A 27,916-nucleotide genomic window follows, 5' to 3' on the forward strand; every position below is an offset into this window, starting at 1 on the left:
AACTATTATAGTCTATTAGTTTGATGTTAATGATAGACATATCACATCTTCAATAAAATATAATCATCCTCATATTAATGATCCTTCGTTAATCTAATGATCATAAACTTTAATCTATATTATTTTAATATCCCATAATATTACTCACTATATTTTCTTCCATAAATAACGATCTCATCCAAATCATCCACTCTAATCTTAAAATACAATTGAATTTTGTCTCTTAAAGAGTTTTAATAACATTGAGCTCTCCCAATTTTAATTATTCATTAAGACATGATATGGCTATCCTACTGCTCTTTCTAATAACAATCATTATATTAAAAACTAGAGCATAACAAATGGGATGCGTCAATCATAATGTCTCTTATAATAATGATAATCAATAATTTATTTAAATAAATGCTATCACTAGAGTTATTCTTGATTTAGTTTTTCCTATGACTAATCAAAATAACTCATAAGATGCATGCATTCTTTCTTGAAAATTCTAACTATAAGGTTAAATGGCATTACCGAATATATCATAATGTAAAATACCATGACCCATAAAATTAAGGGCTTACACATGGAAATAAATGCATTTTTTAGTACATTACATTCTAAAAATTTCAGCAGTACAATTTGATGCCTTACGAATCAACTATAACACTCAGAAGTACCAAAGGAAAATGAGTGTGTTGATCAGCAACATATGTACACGAAAAGAAATGTCTGGTGTTAGAAATAAGATGTTATTCAACTCACGACCACTAAACCCTACAAGAGAATAATTCTAAGGTTCATAGATGTGACATTCGACAATTTCGGGTCTCGTTTGTATTCGTTTTTGTATTCGTTTATCATGTAAACCGACCCGTTTTGTAAACCAAAGCTTATGATATAATCAAAATGATGGATTTTATGTTACAATATTGTTTTACACTTGTTGGGTCTTGAAAACATTCTTTTTGGTCCTTAAAACTCCTTAAAATGACTTAAACCAAATTTTGGGGACTATTATTGCCATTTACCAAAAACTTGTTTGACCATTTCAACCCTCACATGCATCTTTACCCTATTTGTATGAACCATACTCTTATCATTATAAAAGCAAGGCTCCATACACCATTTTGGTTGTTCATCTTCTCCAAAATCTCTCTCAAATCCAAGCATTCATCTTCAACATTTTGTTATTTTGATTTCTTAAGGTCAACTAACTATAGTCTTTCATTTTAACTTGTTCATCTAATATTACTAACACTTGAATATGGTGGTACAACATATATATAATACACACCCCTTGTTTCCTTTATTTGTTACTTCACCGACTCCGGTTGGTTAAGTTTCAAATGTCATAAGGCAAGGCTTCATGGAGGACTTCGTGTTCTTGATATATATATACACACACATAATTTATTACACATATCACTTATGACTAACATCTAACCCTTTTAGATTGTTCATCTTATTTACAAGTTCCATGGTGTGGATTTGTATAAGACTAACCTCGGTTTAACCGAAACTAGTCCAAACCGGAAACCGAACTTTTGTTTACTAATTTTGTTAAAATAGTTGTTTAAACATGTTTATTTCTAGATTTGAGTTTCAAAAATCATTTTTACAAGTTCTTTGATATTAAGCATATGGAATCCATCTATGAACTCGTTGGGAGATGGAAACCGAACTAAACCGAAACTTTTGCTTAAAAGACTTGTAGTTAACTTTTTAGTTGTAAAATTTAATTTTTCTTCATTTATAAACCAATATACAAGTTCTATGATATTTGGGCATGTAGAAACCATCTATGAACTATTTGTGAGATGGAGACCGAACCAAACCGAACTATACCGACTTTTACTCGCTTAAGACACACACGTGTGTTTTTAGCTATCAAGACTTGTATATTTCTTTAAAAATAGTTTAAAAACTGATTTTAATTATTTTCTTAAGTACTTGGAATTGTTGGATCCAACTTGATCTCATCACATAGTTTGGACCGAAAAAACCGAACACTCGCTTAACGTGCGTTGTTAGTTCTAAACAATAGATCTACATACTTGGTTAAGTGTTAGTATATTTTAATGAGTTATCTCATAACAATTAATATGTTGGAAAGTTGACTTTGGGTTTGACCTTTTGTCAAGACCCGAATCGACAACCCGAACACTCGTTAAAAACCCGTTTTAGTATCTTTGTCCTAAAGTAACTTGCATTTTAGCATTTTTCCCACCTTATTACTTAACATTGGTTAAGTAAATATTAAGGTTAGATACTTTAAACCGGTTTCGAGCAAACTTACATTTTTAAAGGATTGTTATTATAAATTCTTAAATAGTTACATTTTAAACATTGAACTTTAATTGTTTACTTTTTGCAACAATTATTTTATTTAAAGATCTTCAAGACAACCATTCTAAATCCAAGAGTTTATTGTCATTTGGGCCTTGCTCGTTAAACTTCATCCATCCGGTTATTCATCTTTTACCGAGCAAGTTTTATACTTGAACGTGAGTAACTTCATACCCCGTTTTCTATCTTTTGTTTTGGGGTGACATTTCATACTTATTCAAATCAAATGCTTTATACTTGAGTCTTAAACCACAAACGTTGTTGTATACTTTACTTGAATAATTGCTCGATTTGGTGTTCTATGCTTATATGCCTATGTGTTTATCGCTTTCGGTTGGTGGAATCTATAAATCCTAGACTACTTGGCATCCCCTTGTAGCAAGGTGTCATTAACGTAATGCAATTAACGATATTCTATTAAATCCTAGACTACTTGGCAATCCCTTGTAGCTAGGTGGCGCTAACGTAATTCTATTAGCGATTGTCAATTTATCCAAGTTTATAGCTATTATTTATGGTTTTGTATACTAGTTTTGTGGCTTTTCATACTATATATCTATTGTTCAAACTTATGAATTGCTCACCAACCTTTGTGTTGACAACTTTATTTTATGAAATGTTACAGGTTTGCATCTAGGTTGATTATGGAGTTCGGTGAAGAAAATGACACAAATACCGTTAGGATATTAGCAAAAATAAACAATATTTGATTTGCTATATTTTGCTATATTTTGTTGTATTTGACTTATGAATATTTGGTTATGTGACATTTTCGATGTTGTGAAATGAAATGAGTTTGTTATATATTGTCGCTTTAAATAGTGTCATGCGCTTATGGGCAATCGTTACACCTCGGCATGTTCCGCCGCCTTTGGTCGGGGTGTGACAGATTGGTATCAGAGCCATGAAAATTAAGATAGGTAGTTAGACGTAACGACCTAGAATTGTTATGCTTAGGGTCTTATACGTGTGTTCATACGTGTTTACTCTATTTTATTGTTCATATCGTATGTTTATTTATGAACTTGTTTAAAATTCACCAATATCCTAAATGTTCACATACACACACTTTCATAGTATTTCCAAGGTATCCTTACCTTAAAACGCAAAAAGTAGATTTTTATTGTGTTTTATGGATTACAAGATTAACTTGGATCCCGTTGTTTCAAATCCCTTAAAGGTTGCGTTTATATCGGGTTTGTAGCCATCATAGAAAGCGAGACATTATAAAATGACCATTTGACAAAAAGATTCCAAGGATCGAAGGTGATTTACTTACCTGGGATATTTGAGTTATAATGCTCGTTTTCTAGGCTATAAACCGTGTTATAAATGTTAACTCTTTAAGTAGTCGAATGCGAGCGTTCCGGTCGCCATCCTAATTTTTCGGTGTTAAAACAATAGGGCTACGGTGATTTCGTGGACTAGTGTTTTGGCATGACGTTGTATCTCGATTTATTGTGTTATCATTGTTATTTGAGTCTAAAACATGAAAAAGTCGCGTGGTTACGTGCACATGTTTGGACTCCAACGTTGTGTTTTATAAAACCTTTTATTTAGTGTTGGAATATCAAGTCATGGTGATTTCATGCGCGATTCTTCCGACTCTATAAATCTCCAAATCTCAAATTTTCAAGCCTTATCTCAGAAAAAAAAATCATTTACGTTTTGTTTACGGTTTTTTATTTATAAACAAAGTTTTATATTTTATCTAAAACTAACATCTTCTCCATACTAACTCTAAGATTCACAAATCAAAATCGAAATCTCATTTCATTTTATACACATTTATATTCATTTCCTTTTATCCAAAACTTATTCCATTTTCTTTATAAATGTTAGCATGCCTCCGCTAAGACGCCAACCGCGATATGACTCCACCCGATGTATGGCTGCTCTCGTCGCCAAGCAAATGGCCGCGGTGATTCCCGAACTTATGACCCAAATACAAGCAAACCAACACGCACCCGTTGTTGCACCTATTGAACCCAAACCCGCATCATACCTGCTTAAACAATTTACTAGTGCCAACCCGTCCGAATTCTTTGGAACCAACTGTGCGACTACCTTGTTGCAATGGTTCGAATCTGTGGAGAATGTGTTTTTACACAGCGAATGCCCCGAAGCGAAAATGACAAACTTCGCTTCAAGCATGTTTAGGGGAACCGCCCTAACATGATGGGGTAGTGTTATGCACCTCCAAGGTACGGATGTGGCCATGGCTCTTCCATGGGCCGAGCTTAAGGAGCTTATGAAGAAGAAATTATGTCCCAAACACGAGCTCCAAAAGCTTGAGGAAGAATTTTGGAACCTAAAACAAGAAAGTGGTGATAACGCCGCTTACTCGCTCCGTTTCCACGAGCTAAGCGTTCTTGTACCTCACTTGGTTACCCCACCCGAACGTGAAATTGACAAATATATTGGGGGTTTACCGATGAAAATCCGGGACTCGGTCATGAGTAGCAAACCCGCGAATGTTGAGGAAGCCATCACGTTAGCCGGTTGGCTATCGGAAAATCACGTGAAGGCGGGTACCCTAACCCTCAAGAAAGCAAGAGAGAAAGACAAGCCCGAGCCCGCACCGCAAGCCAAGGTTGAACCCGCACCACAAGCCATAAACTACTCAAACTCCTCCCGACACAACAATAACAACAACAACAACAAGAAACCCAAAAACAACTACTGAAACTGTGCCGTTACCCAGCCTCAACAACAAACCCAAGCTCCCCAAAACCGAAGACCCCATACCGGTCCTTATCCGCTATGTAACGCTTGCCAATTTCACCACCCAACAAACTCGCCTTGTCGCCAATGTACCTTTTGTAACCGACTTGGCCATCTCAACACTACTTGCCGATCCGCCCAACCCAACCAACCAAACCAACCAAACCAACCAAGAACTTTTCCCCAAAATTCCCAAAACCGATATGCACCCTATCCACCAAACCAACCCCAACCACCCTGAGCTTGTTACAATTGTGGAGATCCAAACCATTTTCGCAACAATTGCCCTCGCCTCACCTTTGCTAACCAAACCATGACCGTACCTTACTACCAAACCCAAGCTTACCAAGTCCAAACCTATCAACCCCAAATTCCCCAACTCAATGCACCACTCATCCAACCCATCCAAGCAATCCAAGCACCACATCCACCTCCACAACAAGCACCTCAAGTCAACCATGGTAATCAAGGGCGAGCTTTTATGATGAATGCAAATCAAGCTCAAATGGCAAACGATGTTGTGAACGGTATGTTTTTGGTGAACTATCATTTGGCTTCTATTTTATTTTATACCGGTGCCGATAGAAGTTTTATTTCTTTGAAATTTGAGTCGAAACTTGCAATGCCTCGAACTAAGCTTTCCCGACCGTTCTCTGTTGAAGTCGCCAATGGAAATTCTATTACCATCAATTCCGTCGTCCGCGATTGTTCTCTTATTCTTTCTAAGCATAAATTCTCCATCGATCTCATCCCGATGCAAATGGGTAGCTTCGATGTTATAGTAGGCATGGATTGGTTATCTTTGCACCGTGCCGAAGTCGTTTGTTTTGATAAATTCATTCGCATCCGCTCGTCAACGGTAAAATTCTTAAAGTCTTTGGAAATACAACGTCACGAAGGCTAAACCTTATGTCGTGTGCTCAATCGCAAAAGTACTTACGCCAAAAGTACGTTCCGTTTCTAGCTCTCTCCGTGACAAAAGACAAAAAGGAAAGGAAGATCCAAGATATTCCTATTGTTCGTTATTTCCTTGATGTCTTTCCCGATGATGTTACCGGTCTTCCTCCCGTCCGTCCGATTGAATTCCAAATCTATCTTGTGCCCGGCGCGATGCCCGTGGCCAAGGCTCCTTATCGTCTAGCCCCGTCGGAAATGCAAGAACTATCAAACCAACTCGAAGAACTTTCCGATAAAGGCTTCATTCGTCCAAGCTCTTCTCCTTGGGGAGCTCCCGTTCTCTTCGCGAAAAAGAAGGATGGTTCGTTTCGTATGTGCATTGATTATCGTGAACTCAACAAGCTTACTATTAAAAATCGTTATCCATTGCCACGTATCGACGACTTATTCGACCAACTTCAAGGCGCAACTTGTTTCTCCAAAATTGATCTTCGATCGGGTTATCATCAATTGCGTGTTCGCGAAGAAGAGATTCTTAAAACCGCTTTCCGTACTCGATATGGACATTTCGAATTTTTGGTTATGCCCTTCGGGTTAACAAATGCACCCGCGGTATTTATGGACCTCATTAGCCGCGTTTGCAAACCATTCCTTGATAAATTCGTTATTGTCTTTATTGATGACATCCTTATCTTTTCTAAATCCAAAGCCGAACATGAACATCATTTGCGTTCCATTCTCGAACTCCTTAGAAACGAACAACTCAATGCCAAATTCTCCAAATGTGAATTTTGGCTCGAGGAAGTTCAATTTTTGGGACATATCGTAAACGACAAAGGTATTCATGTTGATCCCGCTAAAATTGAGGCCTTTAAGGATTGGAAAACTCCAACGACTCCCACAGAAATTCGATCCTTCCTCGGTTTGGCCGGATATTATCGGCGTTTCATATGGAATTTTTCCAAGATCTCTTTGCCTCTTACCTCTCTCACCCATAAGAGACAACCCTTCGATTGGGGTTCGAAGCAAGAGGAAGCCTTTTGTACTCTCAAGGACATGCTTTGCAATGCTCCTATTCTAACCCTTCCCGATGGAAACGACGATTTTGTTGTATTTTGTGATGCATCCCATCAAGGCCTTGGTTGTGTTCTCATGAAACGAGGTCAAGTCATCGCATACGCATCAAGGAAACTTAAGGTCAACGAGAAGAACTATACGACTCACGATCTCGAACTTGGTGCCGTAGTTTTCGCTCTAAAAATTTGGAGACATTACCTTTATGGTACAAAATGTGTGGTTTTTACCGATCATAAAAGCCTTCAACACATTTTCGACCAAAAAGATCTCAACATGAGACAAAGACGATGGACCGAATTACTTAGTGATTACGATTGCGAGATTCGCTACCACCCCGGTAAAGCGAATGTTGTCGCCGATGCCCTAAGTCAAAAGGTTAATGTTAAATCCGTTCTACTTCTAAGCGTCATTGTTCAAACCGATCTTCAAATTCGTATCATTCAAGCTCAACGCACCTCCGTCGAAGAAGGTAATATGTACGACAAAATGTCATGTGGAGCCGAACTTCAACTCGAAACCAAACCCGATGGTCTTTTGTATTTTCTCAATCGTTTGTGGGTTCCCGATCGCGATGACCTTCGTACTTGTATTCTCGACGAAGCTCATAATTCGCATTATTCCGTTCATCCCGGTGCGGATAAGATGTATTTCGATCTTCGTGCTACCTTTTGGTGGCCGGGTATGAAAAAGGACGTAGCGTTGTTTGTATATAAATGTCTTACTTGCTCGAAAGTCAAAGCCGAACATCAAAGACCTTTTGGTCTACTCGAGCAACCACCGATTCCCGTTTGGAAATGGGAAGACATTGCTATAGACTTTATCACCATTTTACCCAAAACCCAGAAAGGCAACGATAGCATTTGGGTGATCATCGATCGATTAACCAAATCTGCTCATTTCATTCCGATTCGCGAGAAGTACTCTGTCGAGCAGCTTGCTAAATCTATGTTCGGGAAATCGTGTGTCGACACAGTTTGCCATTGTCTATCATCTTCGATCGCGATGCCCGTTTTACCTCTCATTTTTGGCGATATCTTCAAAAAGCTTTGGGAACACGTCTCGATCTTAGCACCGCTTATCATCCTCAAACGAACGGACAATCCGAACGTACAATCCAAACACTCGAGGATATGCTACGAGCATGTGTTCTTGATTTCGGTGGGAATTGGAATTCTCATCTTCCGTTCATCGAGTTCTCCTACAACAATAGCTACCACTCTAGCATTGAGTGGCTCCTTTTCAAGCTCTTTACGGTCGTAAATGTCGTTCCCCGATTTGTTGGAACGAAATCGGTGAAGCTCAAATCACGGGACCCGAGATGGTCCAAGAAGCCACCGATGTCATTAATCAAATCCGTAAGAATCTCCTAGCCGCTAGAAATCGTCAAAAGAGTTACGCCAATATACGGCGAAAACCTATCGAATTTAATGTTGACGATATTGTCCTTTTAAAAGTATCTCCTTGGAAGGGGGTAGTCCGTTTTGGAAAGAAGGGTAAACTATCTCCTCGTTCCGTTGGTCCTTTTAAAATCCTTGAACGTGTTGGGAAGGTGGCTTATCGACTCGAACTACCGGAAGAACTTGCCGGTGTTCATCCGACTTTTCATGTATCCAATCTAAAGAAGTGCTTAGCCGAGGGTAATCTCCATATACCTCTCGACGAAGTACACGTCGATGATTCGATGATCATGGTTGAACGACCCGTTGAGATCATGGATCGCAGCGAGAAGAAAACCAAGCGTAGTCGTATTCGGTTAGTCAAAGTTCGATGGGAATCACGGCGTGGCGCGGAGTTCACTTGGGAACGAGAAGACACAATGAAGGAGAAGTATCCACACTTGTTTGCATCATCATCGTCATCTTAATTTCGGGACGAAATTTCCTAAAGTAGGGGATACTGTGACATTCGTCAATTTCGGGTCTCGTTTGTATTCGTTTTTGTATTCGTTTATCATGTAAACCGACTCATTTTGTAAACCAAAGCTTATGATATAATAAAAATGATGGATTTTATGTTACAATATTGTTTTACACTTGTTGGGTCTTGAAAACATTCTTTTTGGTCCGTAAAACTCCTTAAAATGACTTAAACCAAACTTTGGGGACTATTATTGCCATTTACCAAAAACTTGTTTGACCATTTCAACCATCACATGCATCTTTACCCTATTTGTATGAACCATACTCTTACCATTATAAAATCAAGGCTCCATACACCATTTTGGTTGTTCATCTTCTCCAAAGTCTCTCTCAAGTCTCTTCAAGACAACCATTCTAAATCCAAGATTTTATTGTCATTTAGACATTGCTCGTTAAACTTCATCCATCCGGTTATTCATCTTTTACCGATCAAGTTTTATACTTGAACGTGAGTAACTTCATATTTTCTATCTTTTGTTTTGGGGTGACATTTCATACTTATTCAAATCAAATGATTTATACTTGAGTCTTAAACCACAAACGTTGTTGTATACTTTACTTGAATAATTGCTCGATTTGGTGTTCTATGCTTATATGCCTATGTGTTTATCGCTTTCGGTTGGTGGAATCTATAAATCCTAGACTACTTGGCATCCCCTTGTAGCAAGGTGTCGTTAACGTAATGAAATTAACGATATTCTATTAAATCCTAGACTACATGGCAATCCCTTGTAGCTAGGTGGCGCTAACGTAATTCTATTAGCGATTGTCAATTTATCCAAGTTTATAGCTATTATTTATGGTTTTGTATACTAGTTTTGTGGCTTTTCATACTATATATCTATTGTTCAAACTTATGAATTGCTCACCAACCTTTGTGTTGACAACTTTATTTTATGAAATGTTACAGGTTTGCATCTAGGTTGATTATGGAGTTCGGTGAAGAAAATGACACAAATACCGTTAGGATATTAGAAAAAATGAACAATATTTGATTTGCTATATTTTGCTATATTTTGTTGTATTTGACTTACGAATATTTGGTTATGTGACATTTTCGATGTTGTGAAATGAAATGAGTTTGTTAAATATTGTCACTTTAAATAGTGTCATGCACTTATGGGCAATCGTTACACCTCGGCATGTTCCGCCGCCTTTGGTCGGAGTGTGACATGAACTCTCTTAACACTCGTATACTCTCGTCTCATCCAATTACCAAATTGACAATCGAACCTGCAAAATCTCGAGATGTGTAGAAGCAAGCTTATCACAAAAATAAAACATAGGTCTTTTAAGAGTTATGAAAATGAGTATTCGTTAATTTATTAAAACAATTACCGAACCAAATTAATTCGTTTCATAATAAATTATGTTAAATTAATTAAAAACGTTAAAAGACCTAACTCACTTTCGTGGGAATCACAATTGCATTTAGCATATGAAACAAGCCCTGTAACCCCCCCCCCCGGTAGCCCGGGAGGACGAGTGGGGTCTCGTGAGGGTTTATGGTGAACTACACCCACAAAGTTCGATTACAACAAAATATACAAATAAATCAAACACGGAAGATAATAACTCAAATAAAAACAAATTGGAAAGATACTTACAAACCCCGGGTTGCCTCCCGGTTAGCGCTGAACTGATGTCTACAGCTCGACAATACCTGAATTCCTCACGGTGGTCGAAGTGCACACTTACCCACCGAGTTTCCAATATGCGCTCGGTAGCTTACATGCCAAGTCCATAACCGCTTTACAGTGATTGGCATGCTACTTGAATGATTATTGTGATGTCGTTTCTTAATAATTTTCCCAATATCTTGCAAGCTTACTTTCTTTTTATTCTTTGCCAAGCCTTCATCCCCACGCTTGTTGTTTGGAATAATAAGCACTGGAAAAGGCATAGGATTCACATTGGCTACCTTGGGCTCTTCATACTCTGAAGGAGTTGTATCTTCTACTTGAATCACACTTTCACTTTCTTGCTTTGGAAGATCAACAACATCATTCTCTTCATCACCATAAAACATAGTACCACTAGCCAACTCTTCTTGGTCTCGTTTGATTTCAGTATTGTCCTTAATATTCGGATTGAGCGAGGCCAAAATTCTTTCATGTCTTAACTCATATTCATTTTCTTCTTCCATCATCTGTATCTTATGTTCCATTAACGTGTTCATGATGGTATCGAGCTTAGAGTGCAGAATATATTGTTGGTCTTCATCAACCGACTGAGGATATTCATAATCATCTTCTTCATGAGAATATTCATAATCATCTTCTTCATAATAATCTTCTTCATGAGAATATTCATAATCATCCTCATCCCAGTCTGGTTTAGTGTGTATAATTCTTCATTAATTTGATTGGTCCACTTAGACTCGAGAGATTTCCTTTGTTGTTCTAATTCCTTGTTATGCTCAACCATAATATTTATCAATTTGTCAAGTTTGGATTCCACCGTGTCTTGGGAACTTGAGGAATAGGGCATCTCCGGTTCGCAGTTGGCATAATACGCTCTTGATTATATTGGCCATCCATGTCTGATTGATAATCTTCATCATAATTTGGTGATGTGTGTTGTTCAGAGTGTGAATAATATGACAAAATCTTTTTATCTTCATAGCATGTCGTCATATATCTTCGCCCATGGCAACACTCTCGCCAATTTTGTGCAACTACTGGACAATCCCGATATTGATACGGGTCTTCACAATAACAAAAATCACCATAATTGCTCATAGTGACAGTTGCGTGCTTGGGTTTCGGGATGGGTTTTGGTTTTGACCCATAAGGGGTGACTGTCTTCCCGAGTGGCGGGTGTGTAAATACATGTTACCTGTACAAACAACACACCCCTCGTAAAATGGAAAAATAAAATAAAAACCAAAAATAAAATTAAAATTACTAAACTAAACTAAAATAAACAAAGAAATCAAATAACACGAAAACACTAAGCGCACTAACTCCCCGGCAACGGCGCCATTTTGTTGACCGTCGTTTGAGTCAATCAAAAACCTAATTACTCTAAATAGATAGAGCAAGTAGGGTATCGTATCACAAGGAGTATGTGGTTAATGTAATTCGTGTAACATGTTTAATATTATGAAGTAAACGGTTTTAGTGCTGATCACACAAGTAATAGTTTAAATTAAGAGAACTAAGCAACGAACAAGTAAACAAATATTAAGCAGTTAACAAAGCAAACCACACCCGGGAATTCAAGTAAGAAACCAAACAGTATCTCATGCAACCTAACAGATTGATTATCAACGATTAATTAAAAACTGATCAACCAGACAAAACCTTATACGTCAACAATTACTTTACACACGACACTGGTTATCAAACGGTCCTTGCCAGTGTGACTCAGTTAAGGGTAATTGTACGTTTTATCATTTTCAATCTAACCAAACAGTTATATGACTAATTATCTAGCAACTGGTAACAGATCGTTCAGACCAACGTAAACCTAAACCGACCGGACACACAGAAATACTAAACATCAATAATCATATATCAATCTTCAATAATCAAAACATAAGTATTCCCAATCAAATAAGAAACACTGTAAATGGTTACAAACTTTACATCCCGGGTGCGGTTCAAGGAGATTAGCCGAGCCGCGACATCATCAAATCTTCGATACGGATGATATGGATCATAGATATGGTCTTGACACGAGCTAGGATGGTGAAATCGCCTCTCGGAGCTGCTGGAAATCGCCTCTATTTGTCAAAACGGCCTAGGGTTTGTTGTTGATGAAAATAAAGATATAAACTCAAAATCCCGCCTGCACTCCCGTCGCGGTACGCGACGGGGTCGTCTATGGCCCATCGTGTACCGCGATTGACCATAAGTCAACATCTTCATTTAAGTCCCATCGCGGTACGCGATGGGACCCTCAACACACCCATCGCGTACCGCGATGGGTTCTGCTACAGCCAATATTCAGAAAATGTTATCGTTTCGCGTGCTGTACATCCCGGGTCTTCATTCCGTGTCACAACAGGTCCAAAATGAGTGCTTTAACGCCTGTGACCTAAAATCCAATAATACACGTATGAAGTATCGATAGTTCTAAAATAAACAGTTAAAACTAAATAATAAATGAACTAAAACATGTACAAATTAACCGACCATCAGGTTACACTAACATAACGAATGGGTTGTTGGATCTGCAATTATTCATCGGAAAAACGTGTTTAGCCGAAAAAATAGTTACATAACCAGAAAATGTTGTTACAATGCCGGAATCTGCAAATCAAGCTTCTTCCATGGCAGATTCATCAAAACATCATAACTAATCATGAAATTCACTCCGAATACTCGGAATTTCATTACGATCTCGAATCTATCCTCAAATTAACTTAATAACCACTGATTTAATCTGAATCGGATCAAACATTAACGTCCTCTTCAATGGTGGATTCTTCAATACACCATAACTAACCACCAGATTGAACACAAATCTTCGTATTTCATCAATAAACATGAATCCGCCCGTAAAACCATCAATAACACCTTAATTTAAACCAAATCTGACCAAAACAGTACCAAAACTTGATGAACACGAAGAACACCTTTCTGACCAGATTCATACCTTAATTTGATGCATCAAGAGCAACCATCTGCTCTGATACCACTGTTGAAACACATTACGAGCCAAGATCTAGCCGCTAACACGATACATCAAATAAGACGAATACGTTAAATATTATTCATTACATTAATGGGGAAAATACATTAGGGTGAATAACTTATGTCTAGAGAGAATCCAACATGGTAACGACACTACAATAACTTAAACACGGATCTCTACATTCAACTAATAGAATCAACTTATTTATAGGCATAGACCCCATTCGTTATACAACACTAACGAATGAGTGATCCTATTCACGAATGGCTTCCCATTCGTTATCTCTCTATAACGAATGAGGAATACATTAACAGTATAGCCTCCATTCATTATATTACATTACGAATGGGCCTTTATTCGCTATACAATCCATAGTGAATTGGCTCATAACTTAAGGAATAGCTAGTCTATAACGAGCTATACAATCCATAACGAGTGAGCTATTTTACAATAAATATACAAACTAGACTATCTCTAACTTATTCGAAAGGCTACGGACACCACATAATGCACTAACACTAGTATGTAACATATTTAATAAATAACAACATTTATTTCTTACTTTATTGAAAAAACAAAGAATAAAAGACTTTTAGCTAGGAGCTATAAAAATCATACAATAAGTCTTTACATTGATTAAATGCCTTTCAAACTAAAAACTACACTTGTGAGTATGAGGCTAGCTTACTTGACACACACAAGCTTTTTAAAGGTGAGGTCCCAAGTTCGAACATGAGCAAATAAGTATATTTATTGTTGTGGAGCAATAGTAGTAACAAAATTGCCATTACCATTGATTCCAATGTAAGCCATCAAAGTTAGATCTCAGTCGATTAATTGTTAACACTAATAATTGAGTTCCGTTGTGATGGACATTTTTAAAAAAAGTTCAATTTTGTATCGACTAGTGGTAACTCCTTGCTTCGCGGCTGTTCGAAACTTAGATATGGCAGAGATCAGTTTCGACAACTTTTAAATTAGTATTAGTCTAGACATTGGAAAAAAAACATGTAGCGACCGATCGTTTTTGAACCAAGTATACATGATTCATGTGTGTATTAATTAAGTTTAAATTATAGATTACATTGACGGTTGAAATAATTAGCATTTTTCTTCTTGTCATGTTACGGTGCAAATGAGTAGAGATGCACTCGATGTTGAAGTCGACATGTTTATATCCAAAGATTTAGCTCTGACTCGTGAGAATTTTTTAAGCCCAGGCATATATATAATTTAATTATTATTTGTATACGTATCTTTTTTATAATTTTAATTTTGTACATAAAACATATATGTTTTTATTTATTTTTATCATGGTGACTTGCACGTATACATATATAAAACTCGTTTAAGCTCAATTCAATTCAAGCATATAACAAGTTGATTTTTGATAGGTTACAAACAACCTGGGTTGTTAATATCTATGTAATGTTATTTAATGAAAATACAATCAAATAAAAAATGATGTAATTTGTATAGTGACATGTATACATTTATATAACTTATTTAAGCTTACCTCAGTTCAAGCATTTAGCAAGTTAATCTTTAACAGGCTAAAAACAACCTGGCTTGTTAAATCCTATGTAATGCTAGTTAATTAAATTACAATCAAATAAAAAAAAAGATGTAATTCATATAATTATAAGTGGTGGTTAATATAATTGCAAAGGATATAAACATGTTTTTAATATTCTACCGTCAAGGGAGTATTATTTGAAAAATTACGCTCCAACGTTACAAAAACTATCAGTGAGACTTGAGGTCCTCGTGAAATTACTCCCATGTGAATCTATTCAAAGTCAAGCTCCCCCGTTAGTCCGTTAACTTTCAAAACCTTTTTTTTACTTTTCAACCCTTCACTTTTGCTGTATATTAATTTCAACCCCAAAATTTAATAAATCCCAAAACAAATCTTCTTACCAAAATCCATGTAACATTTCAGTTTTCTTTTTTTCTTTTCTTTTTTGTTTTATGTTATAAAAGGTTATGTAAGATTGGTGTGGTTTTCCATTTTTTTAAACTCCATTACCAAATATAACACTTTCCTTGTTATGTTTTTATTTAATATATGTTTTAGTTTTTCTTTACATTTGTAAGTTTTTTTTGGTATAAATCTAAATATATGTATTGTTCTGTTTTTTTCTAAATTTGTTTATTTCTATTGGAAACTAAGTTGTACATATAATAAAACATTTTTTGGATCTCACGAGATTACAATACTTTATTCTCAATACAACTCAAGTTCTAATTTCATGCCATTAAAACAAAAATCATAGCAAATTAAAAAGTAGTGATTACATTAAAACATAAAGCAAACGGACAACATGTTGTGCTGCTACCCCCATTTTAAATAAACAGAAGTCAAGCGGGCAACTTAAGTTCCAATTAAATTACAAAAAAAATAAAATTAATAACTTTCTAAATAAATTTGTATTGAGTATTAGAAGTCACTAGGAAAGGACAAATTATATCTTAAATGAAACTAACCAAATAAAGAACGCAATATCTGAAACTTGTTAGTCTTTCATAAAAATGTAGTTTAAAAGTCAGAAATTTTTACATTAGCTTTAAAAGGTCTCTAGAAATTTTTACATTAGCTTTACAAGAGATGCAATTGTGGCTGAATAGTGAATATACCATGCCAGGGTACAAATAAAAACTAGCCTAAAGTATGAGGGTATTAAATGCAATTACACCAATTTATGATCCCATTTTAATTCCATTGGTATCTAGCTCCTTGCATGCTTTCTGATCCTATAAATAAGTGTAACATTCTTCATCAACACTATCATATCTTTCTCCTGTCACATCTTATAATCCTAAATCCTTCCACTAACAATTTCATCATCATACCTTCTTGTCAAAGTAACCAAACATACTTAAACCCCATTACTCCCTTTGATGCCCCATTTCAGTTTTCACCATCAAAACCTTATTGTTTCCATAAACCAAACCAAACCCACCTCTAAAATGATGATTTCCACATGGGTTTTCAAAATCTTGATCATTTTCTTAGTTTACGTCTCCGGGTTGTCAAAAGCGCAAGTTTGTTCTGAAGTTGATAGGGCAGCCCTTATTGGGTTCAAAGCAAGAATCTTGGTTGACACTACTGGCATTTTGTCTTCTTGGAGAGGTAAAGATTGCTGCGGAGGCGGTTGGGAGGGTATTCAATGTGATAGTGTTACAGGCAGGGTGACACAAGTTATGTTACAAAGGTCATTTGGTCAAGATAGTAGCATATACATGAAGGGTACACTTTCCCCTACTTTAGGGGACTTGAAGTTTTTGGAGGTTTTGGTCATTAACGGTATGAAACGGCTTTCGGGTGTGATCCCATCAAGTTTCTCGGGTCTTTTACGACTCACACAACTTGGTTTAGAAGATAATGCACTTCAAGGAACAATCCCTATAAGTTTAGGCCAATTGTCCTCACTCCGAACGCTTTCATTAAGTGGCAATCACTTAACCGGCCCAATCCCGTCCACTTTTGGAAAGTTGAGCAAACTTGTTCAACTAAGTTTGGCAAGAAACTCGCTCACGGGCCCTCTCACGTTACCTTTAGGTAGCCAGGCTCGTTTGCAGTATCTCGATCTAAGCTACAATATGTTATCAGGCTCGATCCCAGTCATTTTGGGCCGGTTTTCAAGCCTAACGTTTCTCGACCTTTCCAATAACCACTTTTCAGGCCCAATACCAAATTCGTTGTTCAACTTGTACAAGCTTCAAGACTTGTCGTTAAACCACAACGAGTTGACCGGTCAACTGTCGTCTGAGATAGGGCGGCTCGTGTCTTTAACCACCCTCTCTCTAGGTTCCAACCGCTTTGTTGGTCAAATCCCGACATCCATTTCACAACTACCTAACTTATGGTACCTCAATCTTTCCAAAAACGCGCTTTCGGATCCTTTACCTAATGATGCATTGTCTAAAGGCATTCCTTCTCTGTTATCTATAGACTTATCTTACAATAAGTTCAATTTAAGAACCATTCCGAAGTGGATAACAACCAGACAGCTGTCGGCTGTCTATTTGTCAGGGTGTAATCTAAAAGGGTTTTTACCAATATTCACAAAACCAAGTTCACTCACATCTATAGACCTTTCTGATAACCATTTCACAGGTGGAATATCAAACTTTTTTCAAAGGTTGACCAGCTTACAAAAAGTCAAACTTTCAAACAACCAACTTAATGGCAACTTATCACAAATCATTTTACCAGATGGGCTTGTCACACTAGACCTTCACTCGAATCAGCTTTCGGGCCCGCTATCTGGCCTGCTGACGTCAGCAGGCCGGTTCTTGGAGACGGTTGACTTGTCAAACAATCGGATCGCAGGTAGTATCCCTAGTACAATCTCCAAACTTGTTGGACTTAAAACATTGGATGTTTCAAGAAACTATATAACAGGTACAATTCCACCAAGTTTGGGAAGTTTGACAAAATTAAGGTGGCTGGATATATCGGTTAACTCAATAGGCGGGAAAATACCGACAAGTTTGTTGGTGGTCGAAAATCTAAGGCATGCTAACTTCAGAGCAAACAAGTTATGTGGAGAGATACCGCAAGGAAGACCGTTAAATATTTTCCCTGCAGCGGCTTATGCACATAATCTTTGCTTATGTGGCAAGCCTCTGCCGCCATGTAAGCGATTTTAGACCGAGTGGTGGGTCGGGTGGGGCCAGCAGGATGCTGACTCATCGTTCGACACGAGGAAGACGAGGGACTATGGTTTCTACTTTCTATTTGCCTTCGACACTTTTGGACCCTAGCTCCCGAGGCGGTTCGCTTCTTGGAGCGGGTGCAGAAGGTGGTCCACAGTGACTCGCAGAGCCCGAGGAACCAAGGATTTATATTTAGTAGAATATGTTTTGCGATTCAAAAGAGGATAGCGGCACAGCTTGTTGCTCGCTTACCCATTATCCAGATGTAGTTCGGTTTGTGTTATATATAAAAGGATCAATATTTTCTAAAAAAAAAAAAAGTTTGTTTTAAGTTTAGTGGTTTAAGTATTACTTTAGATGGTGTTATTATTCCTCTAGAGCAATAATATATTTCAAAGTTGTAGCCTTGTAGGCTAATATTAATTAATCCAAAACTAAGTAGTTTGATTATGTTAATTATTACAAACCAATTTAGCCTTTGTTTGGTTGCTTGAGGTTGAAGAAACTCCATTATTATCATCATTTGATCATCTAACTTGTATAGTAAGATACACATGTTATAATTTCAAGTGGGCATATTATTGCATTAAGATATGACATCTAAAGGTGGCAAAAACTAAAGTAGAGAAGTTGCTACAAGCCCTACAACATCATTTCATTTTCCACATTATTCTAATTATCATCATTATTAAGATTAACACGTGTTTAATATTCAAATCGTACTCGTGATAAGCAATTCTCACAAATGTTTGACATAGCCTTTCATTTCTCACAAATGTTTGACAGTCGTGGGAAAGTACACTTGTGAGAGCATATACTGTCTAGACCGTCCCAAATAATGTTGTCAATTCCGTGTCGCTTTTTCTAAACAAAACTTAGCTTCGTGTCGTTTCCCTATCAAGGGGTTTAACTCACGTTACTTTCGAGATTACACATTTTTCTTAAAATGTCAAACATCCCAAGAACATTAGTATCAACATTTGAATGTCTTGACACAACATTGAAACGTATGTGCACAGTACATGACAACACCAACTTAAACATATTGACGAGCAATAACAAGTAATATTTACACGTTGGATATATGTTGTGAAAATGTGATATAGCATATATTTTGTTTTACTAAATCGTTGTATATTCTTTACTTAACATTTTGTTGCCACATATGTTGGATAGATGTTATGATATAGCCAATATAGTGTTTTACTATAACTTTGTATTTTCTCTTTGTTGGTAGCAATATTGAATTAAAATACTTTCCCATTTTGTCAGAAATAAAATAATTGTGAAAAAGATCTTCAACTGTTAAGGTTTCGCTCAGCTAGCATTGAAGGAGAAGTGAAGATTTAGACCGAAGGCCGCAATGTCTAAAATTCGAGCATGATCTCAACCTGGTTTTACCACAGTGGACCTTCACATAACGAATTTTCCCCGGAACAGAAGATGGTGGACTTGGACTACTTAGCGCTAATGGTGCAAACGAGCCGAGCCGAACCCGAGCTCGTTGAACTTACATGGAGCTCGAGCTTGGCTCTATCGAGCTCGGGCTCGATCGAGTTTTTTCTTGAGTCGATCTTGAATAGCTCGCAGCTGCTTAGCTCGTTTGCACCCCTACCTAGTGCTAGGGATGAGCTGGTACCGATCATGATATTGAAGGCAAAATTCAGGAAATATCGGTACTGTCCCAGTAGCAATATCGAAAATTCAAAACTTGACACTCATTTGATAACAATTTTGGTACCGGTACCCGTTTTGCTCTCCATAGCTAGCGCTATCTGTGATTATATTTTAGACGTATGGTGTTGGCTTTTGCTATTATTAGATTACCTGGGTGGTTGGCCGTTAAAACAATTCTTCAACCGTCAAGGGCAATTCCGGTATTTCCTAGAAGTTTCCTTCACTTTCACACGCTTTGTCAATCCCCAAATCATGAAATAAAACCACCGTAACGAAACCCTAATCCCCAATTTCCGTTCTGATCATTTAACCATGTTTCTTGTACAGAAAGCAATCCAATCTCACCATTTCCGATCACCCGTAACCAAACCACCACAAATCCCCAAACCAAACCAAACCAAACCCTAACCTACTCACCCCTCAATTACTCAATCAGAACATAATTAACCATCTCAAAACCCTAGATCTATCTCCAGATTCATCAAATATCAGTTTAATTTCACTATCAGAAGCGGTAACGTGTCTATCAAAGCTTCATTCCGAAGCAGAGGCTCACATAAATTAGGATTTGTATATGGATTACAGTTTTAAGGTACTAGATCTCTGTAATTTGATATCATCCGCGGTGAATCAGTTAACAAATCAACGGATTTTGATTAATTACAGTCTCCGGTTACTAGAATATTCCGGTGAATTACCGGCGCCGGAAAAATTGATTAAGGCGAAGGACGCTTTGACTAGGTTTGTCGTCGGTGAAGCTCCGGCGACGGAGAAAGGTTTACGCGCAAAGGCGTTGATTGAGGATTTGATTGTATTGATTGATAATCTGCCACGTGGCAATGGCAATGGCAATGGCAATGGCAATGGCAATGAAATAGATCTCGTCCGTCGGTTGTTTTACGCTACAGTATTCGTTGGAAGCGTTTTGGTAACCGTTTTGTTCCGAGTTGACTCAGCCAACGGTGAGCTGGATCGGATTATTGACTGGGTGAAGGTGAAGAGGAATGTGGTTTTGGAGGTTGATGACGTGGCGAGGCAAGCGGTGGTGGTGCGTGATCTTGTTGAGGCGGTTGTTAATGGTGGAGATGATGAGGGTGTTCGGGTTCGGTTGGAGGATGGTGTGAAGGAGATGGCGGTTAAGGCGAAAAGGTTTTCGGATGGTGTGGATGCGTTGACTAACGGAGTTAACGGTTTGTTTCGTACTGTCTTGAAAATACGTAATACAGTTTAGATGTTTAGTTTGGTACTGGACAATTATTGTGGTTTTGTGTTAAGTGTGAATATATGTTAGATGAAGTATAAAAATAGAAAATGGTGTGTATTATATGTCAACATAACAGAAAAACATTAGTGTGAGTATAAGTTTGTATAAAGTTGGGTGGGCTAATGTATAAATGGTTTTTACCCTACAACGCCTGAGAAGTGAAGGAAAAGGTGACTGCAGTTACATTTTTGTAATTAAGCTGCTTCACACTTTTACAAGTAGTGTAATTTTGTAACGCTACTTCGTATTTTGTTGTAGCATAAATGCATAATTATAATCGTGTTAGTTCGGTTTGAAAATCATTAGCCAAAATTTGAATTCTTTAATTGAGTTCGGTTCAAAACAAATCCAAATTTCAGGTTTAATTCAATTTTTGCGACTCGTTTATTTAATGATTTTGTATTAAATTTTTATACGATAAAAACCAAATATATCAAAATTTGAAATATTATTTTAAGGATTTACAATAAACATTATTTAGCAAATACAGATTTTATCGTGAATGGCAGTCGCAGCAAACTAAGCATATGCCACGGGTTGAAGGTCATCTCAAATACATTTGTAGATCAAAGGACTTAAAACACTAATAATACATTTTTAATACAGAAAAAACTGAGCAATGAACTCACTCTTTAAGCTACAGCCTTTGCAACTCTTTAGCAGCATTTGATGTTATCAACTTCTGTGTTGGCTGCAACCACATATAACAAATGTTATGACTGTAAGTGTTTGAGGTGTAAAGAAAATAAGAAGGGTATAATGGACATATTATAAACTGTATTTACTAAAATGAGTAAATATGCAATTTAATGTAATTTATGTAGGTTTCTTGGTACAAACTTCTCTTTGTTGGGATAAGTATGATATATTATGCGAGTTTTTAGAGGTATATATGAAACTATTCCGTTTTTAACTATTATGAAAGTGTTACAAATAACACTTTTAGTTAACACTTTTATGAAGGGTAAATATAAGATTACAAAATTTAGGCACGGTATTAGGAACATTTAGAAGGATATTGACAAGATTAATACCAAATTAACAAATTACTTACCTCAGCTAATTCTTCCTCGTGCTTTGGAATAAAAGCAGTGTCGACTTTTCCATTCTTGAAGTCCTGAAGTGAAATAATAAATAAATAAATAAAATTAAATGCAGCACAAGCAGAGTTCAAGCTTGTAAAATCACTCATGAACAAAACTCGAGCCCTCTTAAGTTAAACAAGCCGGAATCGAGCTCCGTTTTAAGTTAAACGAGCTGGGCTCGATTTCTTTTAACTTAAGCGAGCTAGGCTGAAGCTCTCTTTATGTTAAACAAGTTGGGCTCGAGCTCTGTTTAAGTTAAACGAGCCCGGCACGTTTACACCCCTACATGACAAACATGAAGATTTTAAAAGAGTAGAAACCATGACAAGTTGCCTACCTCGATATCAAGGATTAGCTTGTGGTACTCGATTGTTGTTGGAACCCCTGAAATAGCAATATAAAAATAATAAAAACAAATACTTTTTACAAAACCCTAAAATGGAAGGAAATCTGAGAAAATATAACTAAGGGAAAAAAAGCTGCAAAAAATGGTGGTTTAAATTTACTTGGTGAGGAAGTTAAATTTTACCTGTGATGATAGTATCATCAAGAGCCCTTTTCATTCGTTCAATTGCTTTCTCTCTTGTTGGGGCCCATACAATAAGCTAATATCATCATCAATAAGTTAGTTATGGGTTAGAGACAAAGCGACCCACATGATATAGTGATATACAAACAAGTTTTTTTAAAGGATGTTGTACCCTCAAGGTCATAATTTCAACCCGCTTATGAATTAACGGGTCAATTTTATTATACTTTCGTTTATAATGGGTCAAGCGAGTTAAAAGTTAAAACTTTTGTTAACTGGAAACAGGTTGAACATGTCGAAAGGTTCAAAATTCACCCAAAATGCGTGAAACCTCATTTCTCTATTTCCACAATACTAATACTAAATTCTTAAGAACTCTTGAACATTACTAACCTTTCCAAGTAGAGAATCGTAGCTTGGTGGAACAACGTAATCAGTATACACGTGGCTATCCATTCTCACAAACGGACCTCCAGATGGCAAGTAAGATGTTATCCTCCCTGTTATTCATTAACAATAGGAATCAAGACCTCATTTATTCAAAAGCAACATTATGTGGCAATGAACGGAAATATACACAATCATCACACTTTCTAGCTCTGCATTAGACTACATATAACATTTGTTCAAGCCAGTAAAGCTCAACAAAAATAATTTGTTAATTGTTTAAGTTATATAAATATATATTAATCTTTATAATTTTAATACAACCATTGATGACATACCTGGTCCAGGTCTAAAATTTTTGAAAGCGTCTTCTGCATTAATACGGCATTCAATCGAGTGTCCTCTAAGCACAATTTCATCCTGTAAAAACATTGCAGTAAATCAATACAAAAATAATATTTATATACCTAAATTTTTAAAAGATGAAACAAGCAATTAGTACCTGTGTGTAACGGAGTTTCTCACCCATAGCTACCCGAATCTGCTCCTCTATTAAATCAACCGATGATATCATTTCTGTCACGGGATGCTCTACCTTTAATAAAAACAAAGTGGGAGTTGATATTTATCACAAAATGAACTTTATAATACACATATACATATACATATAGGTAAGGGTTTGGATCTCTTCAGGACTCCAAAAAACTTAAGAACTTCAAGAGCTCCTAACAATTTTATTTGTTTATTTTCTACATTTTAGTATTATTTGAGGGTAGTATTGTTATTTATTATATGTAATTTTGTGGTTACATATATGTAATTACAAGGTTACACATGTGTAATAACCAATTTACATATATCTAATCATAAAATTACATATAACAAATGACAAAGTTACCCTCAAATAATATTAAAACAAATATATAAACTGATTGGTGGTTAAAGAGTTCTTAGTTTTAAAATGATTTGGAAGTTCTGAAATATATGTATCTATATATGTCAATATACGTATGTGTATATATATGTATGTATATGCATACAAAGATTGTTGAACCAACCTGAATTCTAGTGTTCATTTCCATGAAGTAAAATTCACCTCTTTCATCCAAAAGAAATTCTACAGTACCAACACCAATGTAGCCAATGGATGCTGCAGCAGCAACTGCTGCATCACCCATGGCTTTCCTCAGCTCTGGAGTCAATGCAGGCGAGGGTGCTTCTTCTAGCAACTTCTGGTTCCTTCTCTGCATACACAAGATTTAATACATGTTCTGTTATTATAACACTTACTACTAACTCATCTATATAAATATTGTTTTAAGTTCATTTAAAATGTAAAAACATGTTCAAACAGCTCATAGGCACAAGTTTGGTGAGTGAAAAAACTAAAAGATGTGTACCTGAATACTGCAGTCACGCTCACCAAAGTGAACAACATTTCCATATTTGTCAGCAAGAACCTAAACAAGCACAGTTAGAAATTAACAGGATTATTATAAGTTTCTCATATGCATATATGACATTAAAACAATAATTAACTTATATAAAATATATTATTATAAATTTTCGTTAATACCCTATCAAAGGAACCTAAGATGGATCAGTAGAATGAATTTGAATAACTAAACAGAAATAAAATGATTGTAATATGTTTATCAAGTACTTTAAATTAAGTGACAGGGTTTAGTGTACCAGCTTGGCGTACATATTAAAGCAAAAGAAATTTAAGGTAAGCATATTGTAAAAAGCTACTTTTTTTATTATATTGCCCCCATTGAATTTTTCTATTTCGTAATAAGTTCCCTTTTGTTCTAGTTCATAAATAAATAAACAATTACCTGGAACTCAATGTGTCTGGGATTTTGAATATACTTCTCTAGGTATACACCATCATTTCCAAATGCAGCTGCAGCCTCACTTTGAGCTTGCTATATTAAAAAAATATATATACAAACTCTTTGAGAAACAAAAATGAAGAGCATTTTCAATATCACAATTGATGATTTGATTTACAAACCACAAGAAACATTATCTAAAGTTGGTTGGTGGATATTAATTCATACCTGCAACAACTTCACAAACTCGTCACGTTCTTTTGCCAGACGCATTCCACGTCCTCCACCGCCTGCTGTAGCCTTCATAGCATAAAAACTATATTAATTTAAACCCAGGTTTTTTATTTTGATTATTTAATGTAACATATTTAGAAATACAAAAATATGCATCTGCTTTGAGAGAAAAAAAAACAGCTTACCTTAATCATTACAGGGAAGCCGATCTCATCAGCTAGCTTGATGCCTTCTTCAGTGCTCTAACAAGATAATGAAAACACATCAATTAATGGTCTTGGCATAAAAGATGTATAGATGATGGATTTCATGTAAAGGAATTAATATACCTTCAATAGCCCATCACTTCCTGGTACAGTTGGAACACCAGCATTTTTCATGGTTTCTCGGGCTGTTGCTTTGTCTCCCATAACACGAATGCTGTCAGGCTGCAAAAGAGAGATATTAAACATGGATGTATGCTTGTAAACGAACCGAACGAACACAAACGGGACATTTTCAAATGCTTGTTCATTTAACTTTAACCAAACAGACAATCGACCAAGAACAATAGAACAAACATGGCTTTCTTGTTCGTGTTCATTCGTTAAAAAGATGAGTGTGTTCGTGTTCGTTTGTTAATGGTATAAACGAACGATTAATAAACTGAATGAACGAACACAACCGAGCAACACCAGTTAAAGTAAATGTGAACAACTGAACATCAATTCGCCTGGCCTAAAAACTTGATTAAAGATGTAGCGGATCCAAAAAAATTTAATAAATATATAAACAAACGTAAACGAACCAACTTAAATGATCATAAACAAACGTTCAAGAACATAAATGAATGAACGATACATGTGTGATGTGTCCATATTCGTTCGTTTAACTAAATGAACAAAAATACTTGTCCATGTCTGTTCGTTTGTTCATAAATGAATGTCCCGCTGAACGGCACACTGAACGTTCGATTCGGTTCATTTACATGGCTAGATGGAATATGATAAACTACTTACATTTGGCCCAATGAAGTTGATCCCATGTTCTCTGCACATCTCAACAAAAACAGCATTCTCAGCAAGAAAACCATAACCAGGATGCAACATTGTACATCCACGACTAATGGCAGCAGACAGAACATTGGGTATCAACAAGTACCTGTTAAGAAAGAAAAAGGAACTCAATACATAAATGTCATCTTGTACCAGTATATCATACACATATTATGGGATGAAGATAGGTCAACTTACGATTGACTACTAGGAGCTTCCCCTATGCAAACTGATTCATCAGCCAGTTTCGCATGAAGTGCATCCTTGTCTATAGTAGAGTACACTGCAACACAGGGGATGCCTAGCTCATGAGCCGTCCGAATCACACGCACTGCAATTTCCCCTCGGTTTGCCACCAGAATCTTTTCAGCTCGGCAAGTAACACCGAGTGCCCCCTCACGTTTTCCTGAGCTATGAGCCTTTTTAGAAGCTTGAACTCTTTGTTTAGGAAAGTTCACCTTATTTCCCACCAAGAAGCTACACTGAGTGCTCTTAATTCCACTAGACCTCCCAATAAATAAACCCTAGAATCAAACATCACATGTAAAACAATAAATGAAAATTCATTAACCTTAATGACAGTTTAGTACAAGGACAAAGTGACAAACACAATCACTTAACATACATGCAAGTCAACAATCGAATTTGTATATACATTTCAAAACAAAACAATATAACAAGTTTTTCACTCAAGATACATCGATTTGCTTTGATTTTATAGTTTGCACGCTCGTAGCCCACAAGATTCTGTTAGAAGGATTATTGCAGAAGAATATAAACTTTTTGTATTAAGGGAGCTAGGTTTTGCAGTCATCAAATAAAGCTAATTAAGCGATTTATGTTTAACACAAAATAGTTCTATTTTCTTTAAGCCTTTAAGGTTCATAATAAGGCAACAGCATATGGTGGAATGAGAGACAAATCTCAACCTGCACATTTCCACCTGATTTACACACACAAACTGCAATAACCAAACAGACACATTAGATATTCATCAAATTAGAGAAGTTATGTCAGCCATCAGCATTAACGATTTACACGCACAAATCACAATAACCAAACACACACGCATTGAATCAGGTATATAAACTGTAAGACAATTGAGCATAGACAGAAATCACAATGACCTAACAGTCAATGATACATTGAATCAGTTATACAGCATCATAATATAATTCAACTGTTTATAGCAATAAACAAGCTAGTAATGATACCGGAGGAGTCGAAACAGCAGGTTTACTGCAAAATGCAACTGCCGCAGAATCCATATCGTAAAACCTAACGCAGCAAAAACAACAATTATATCCGATTAGTATGTGAGGAAATGAAGATTAATAAGAAGAAGAGTGGTATACTTTAATTAGGGCAATAAAGTCTGAAATTAGTTATAGGTGTGCCAAAATATTGAAGAAATTAGAGGAAGCAGTTATTAATGGAGAGTGTGGTGAATAATGTCAAGCAATGAAGGCTAACTGAGTGTCTATCGATGGAAACTATACTGTTTGTAGATTGAATTCTCCGCCTAAAATAGGTGTTCCTTTTGTTTGCTTATTTTTATTATGTAACCCGCGCTTCGTCTATACGGCTTGGGTTACGGTTTGAAACCCGGAAATCATAGGT

General features: G+C 36.4%; 1 protein-coding gene and 1 pseudogene across 1 annotated transcript; one reads left to right on the forward strand and one right to left on the reverse strand.

The window, feature by feature from the left end:
* Positions 1–12,875: 12,875 nt before the first annotated feature.
* Positions 12,876–21,250, forward strand: LOC143545774 (uncharacterized; annotated as a pseudogene).
* A 446-nt stretch (positions 21,251–21,696) lies between these two features.
* Positions 21,697–27,598, reverse strand: LOC143545784 (biotin carboxylase 2, chloroplastic). Its single transcript, XM_077037605.1, has 16 exons — positions 27,511–27,598; positions 26,495–26,820; positions 26,261–26,402; positions 25,592–25,690; positions 25,448–25,504; positions 25,257–25,328; positions 25,032–25,121; positions 24,594–24,653; positions 24,252–24,437; positions 23,696–23,788; positions 23,532–23,613; positions 23,200–23,306; positions 22,807–22,882; positions 22,615–22,661; positions 22,247–22,309; positions 21,697–21,883 (listed from the first exon to the last, which is right to left on the reverse strand). The coding sequence occupies exons 1-16, from the start codon at positions 27,562–27,564 to the stop codon at positions 21,830–21,832; spliced, it is 1,608 nt and encodes a 535-aa protein (XP_076893720.1). The 5' UTR covers positions 27,565–27,598; the 3' UTR covers positions 21,697–21,829.
* Positions 27,599–27,916: the final 318 nt, after the last annotated feature.

Source organism: Bidens hawaiensis, unplaced genomic scaffold (assembly GCF_021521415.1).
Source record: "Bidens hawaiensis isolate Kalapana, Puna unplaced genomic scaffold, B.hawaiensis_p1.1 tig00014036_1, whole genome shotgun sequence".
In the NCBI taxonomy this organism is placed as follows: domain Eukaryota; kingdom Viridiplantae; phylum Streptophyta; class Magnoliopsida; order Asterales; family Asteraceae; genus Bidens; species Bidens hawaiensis.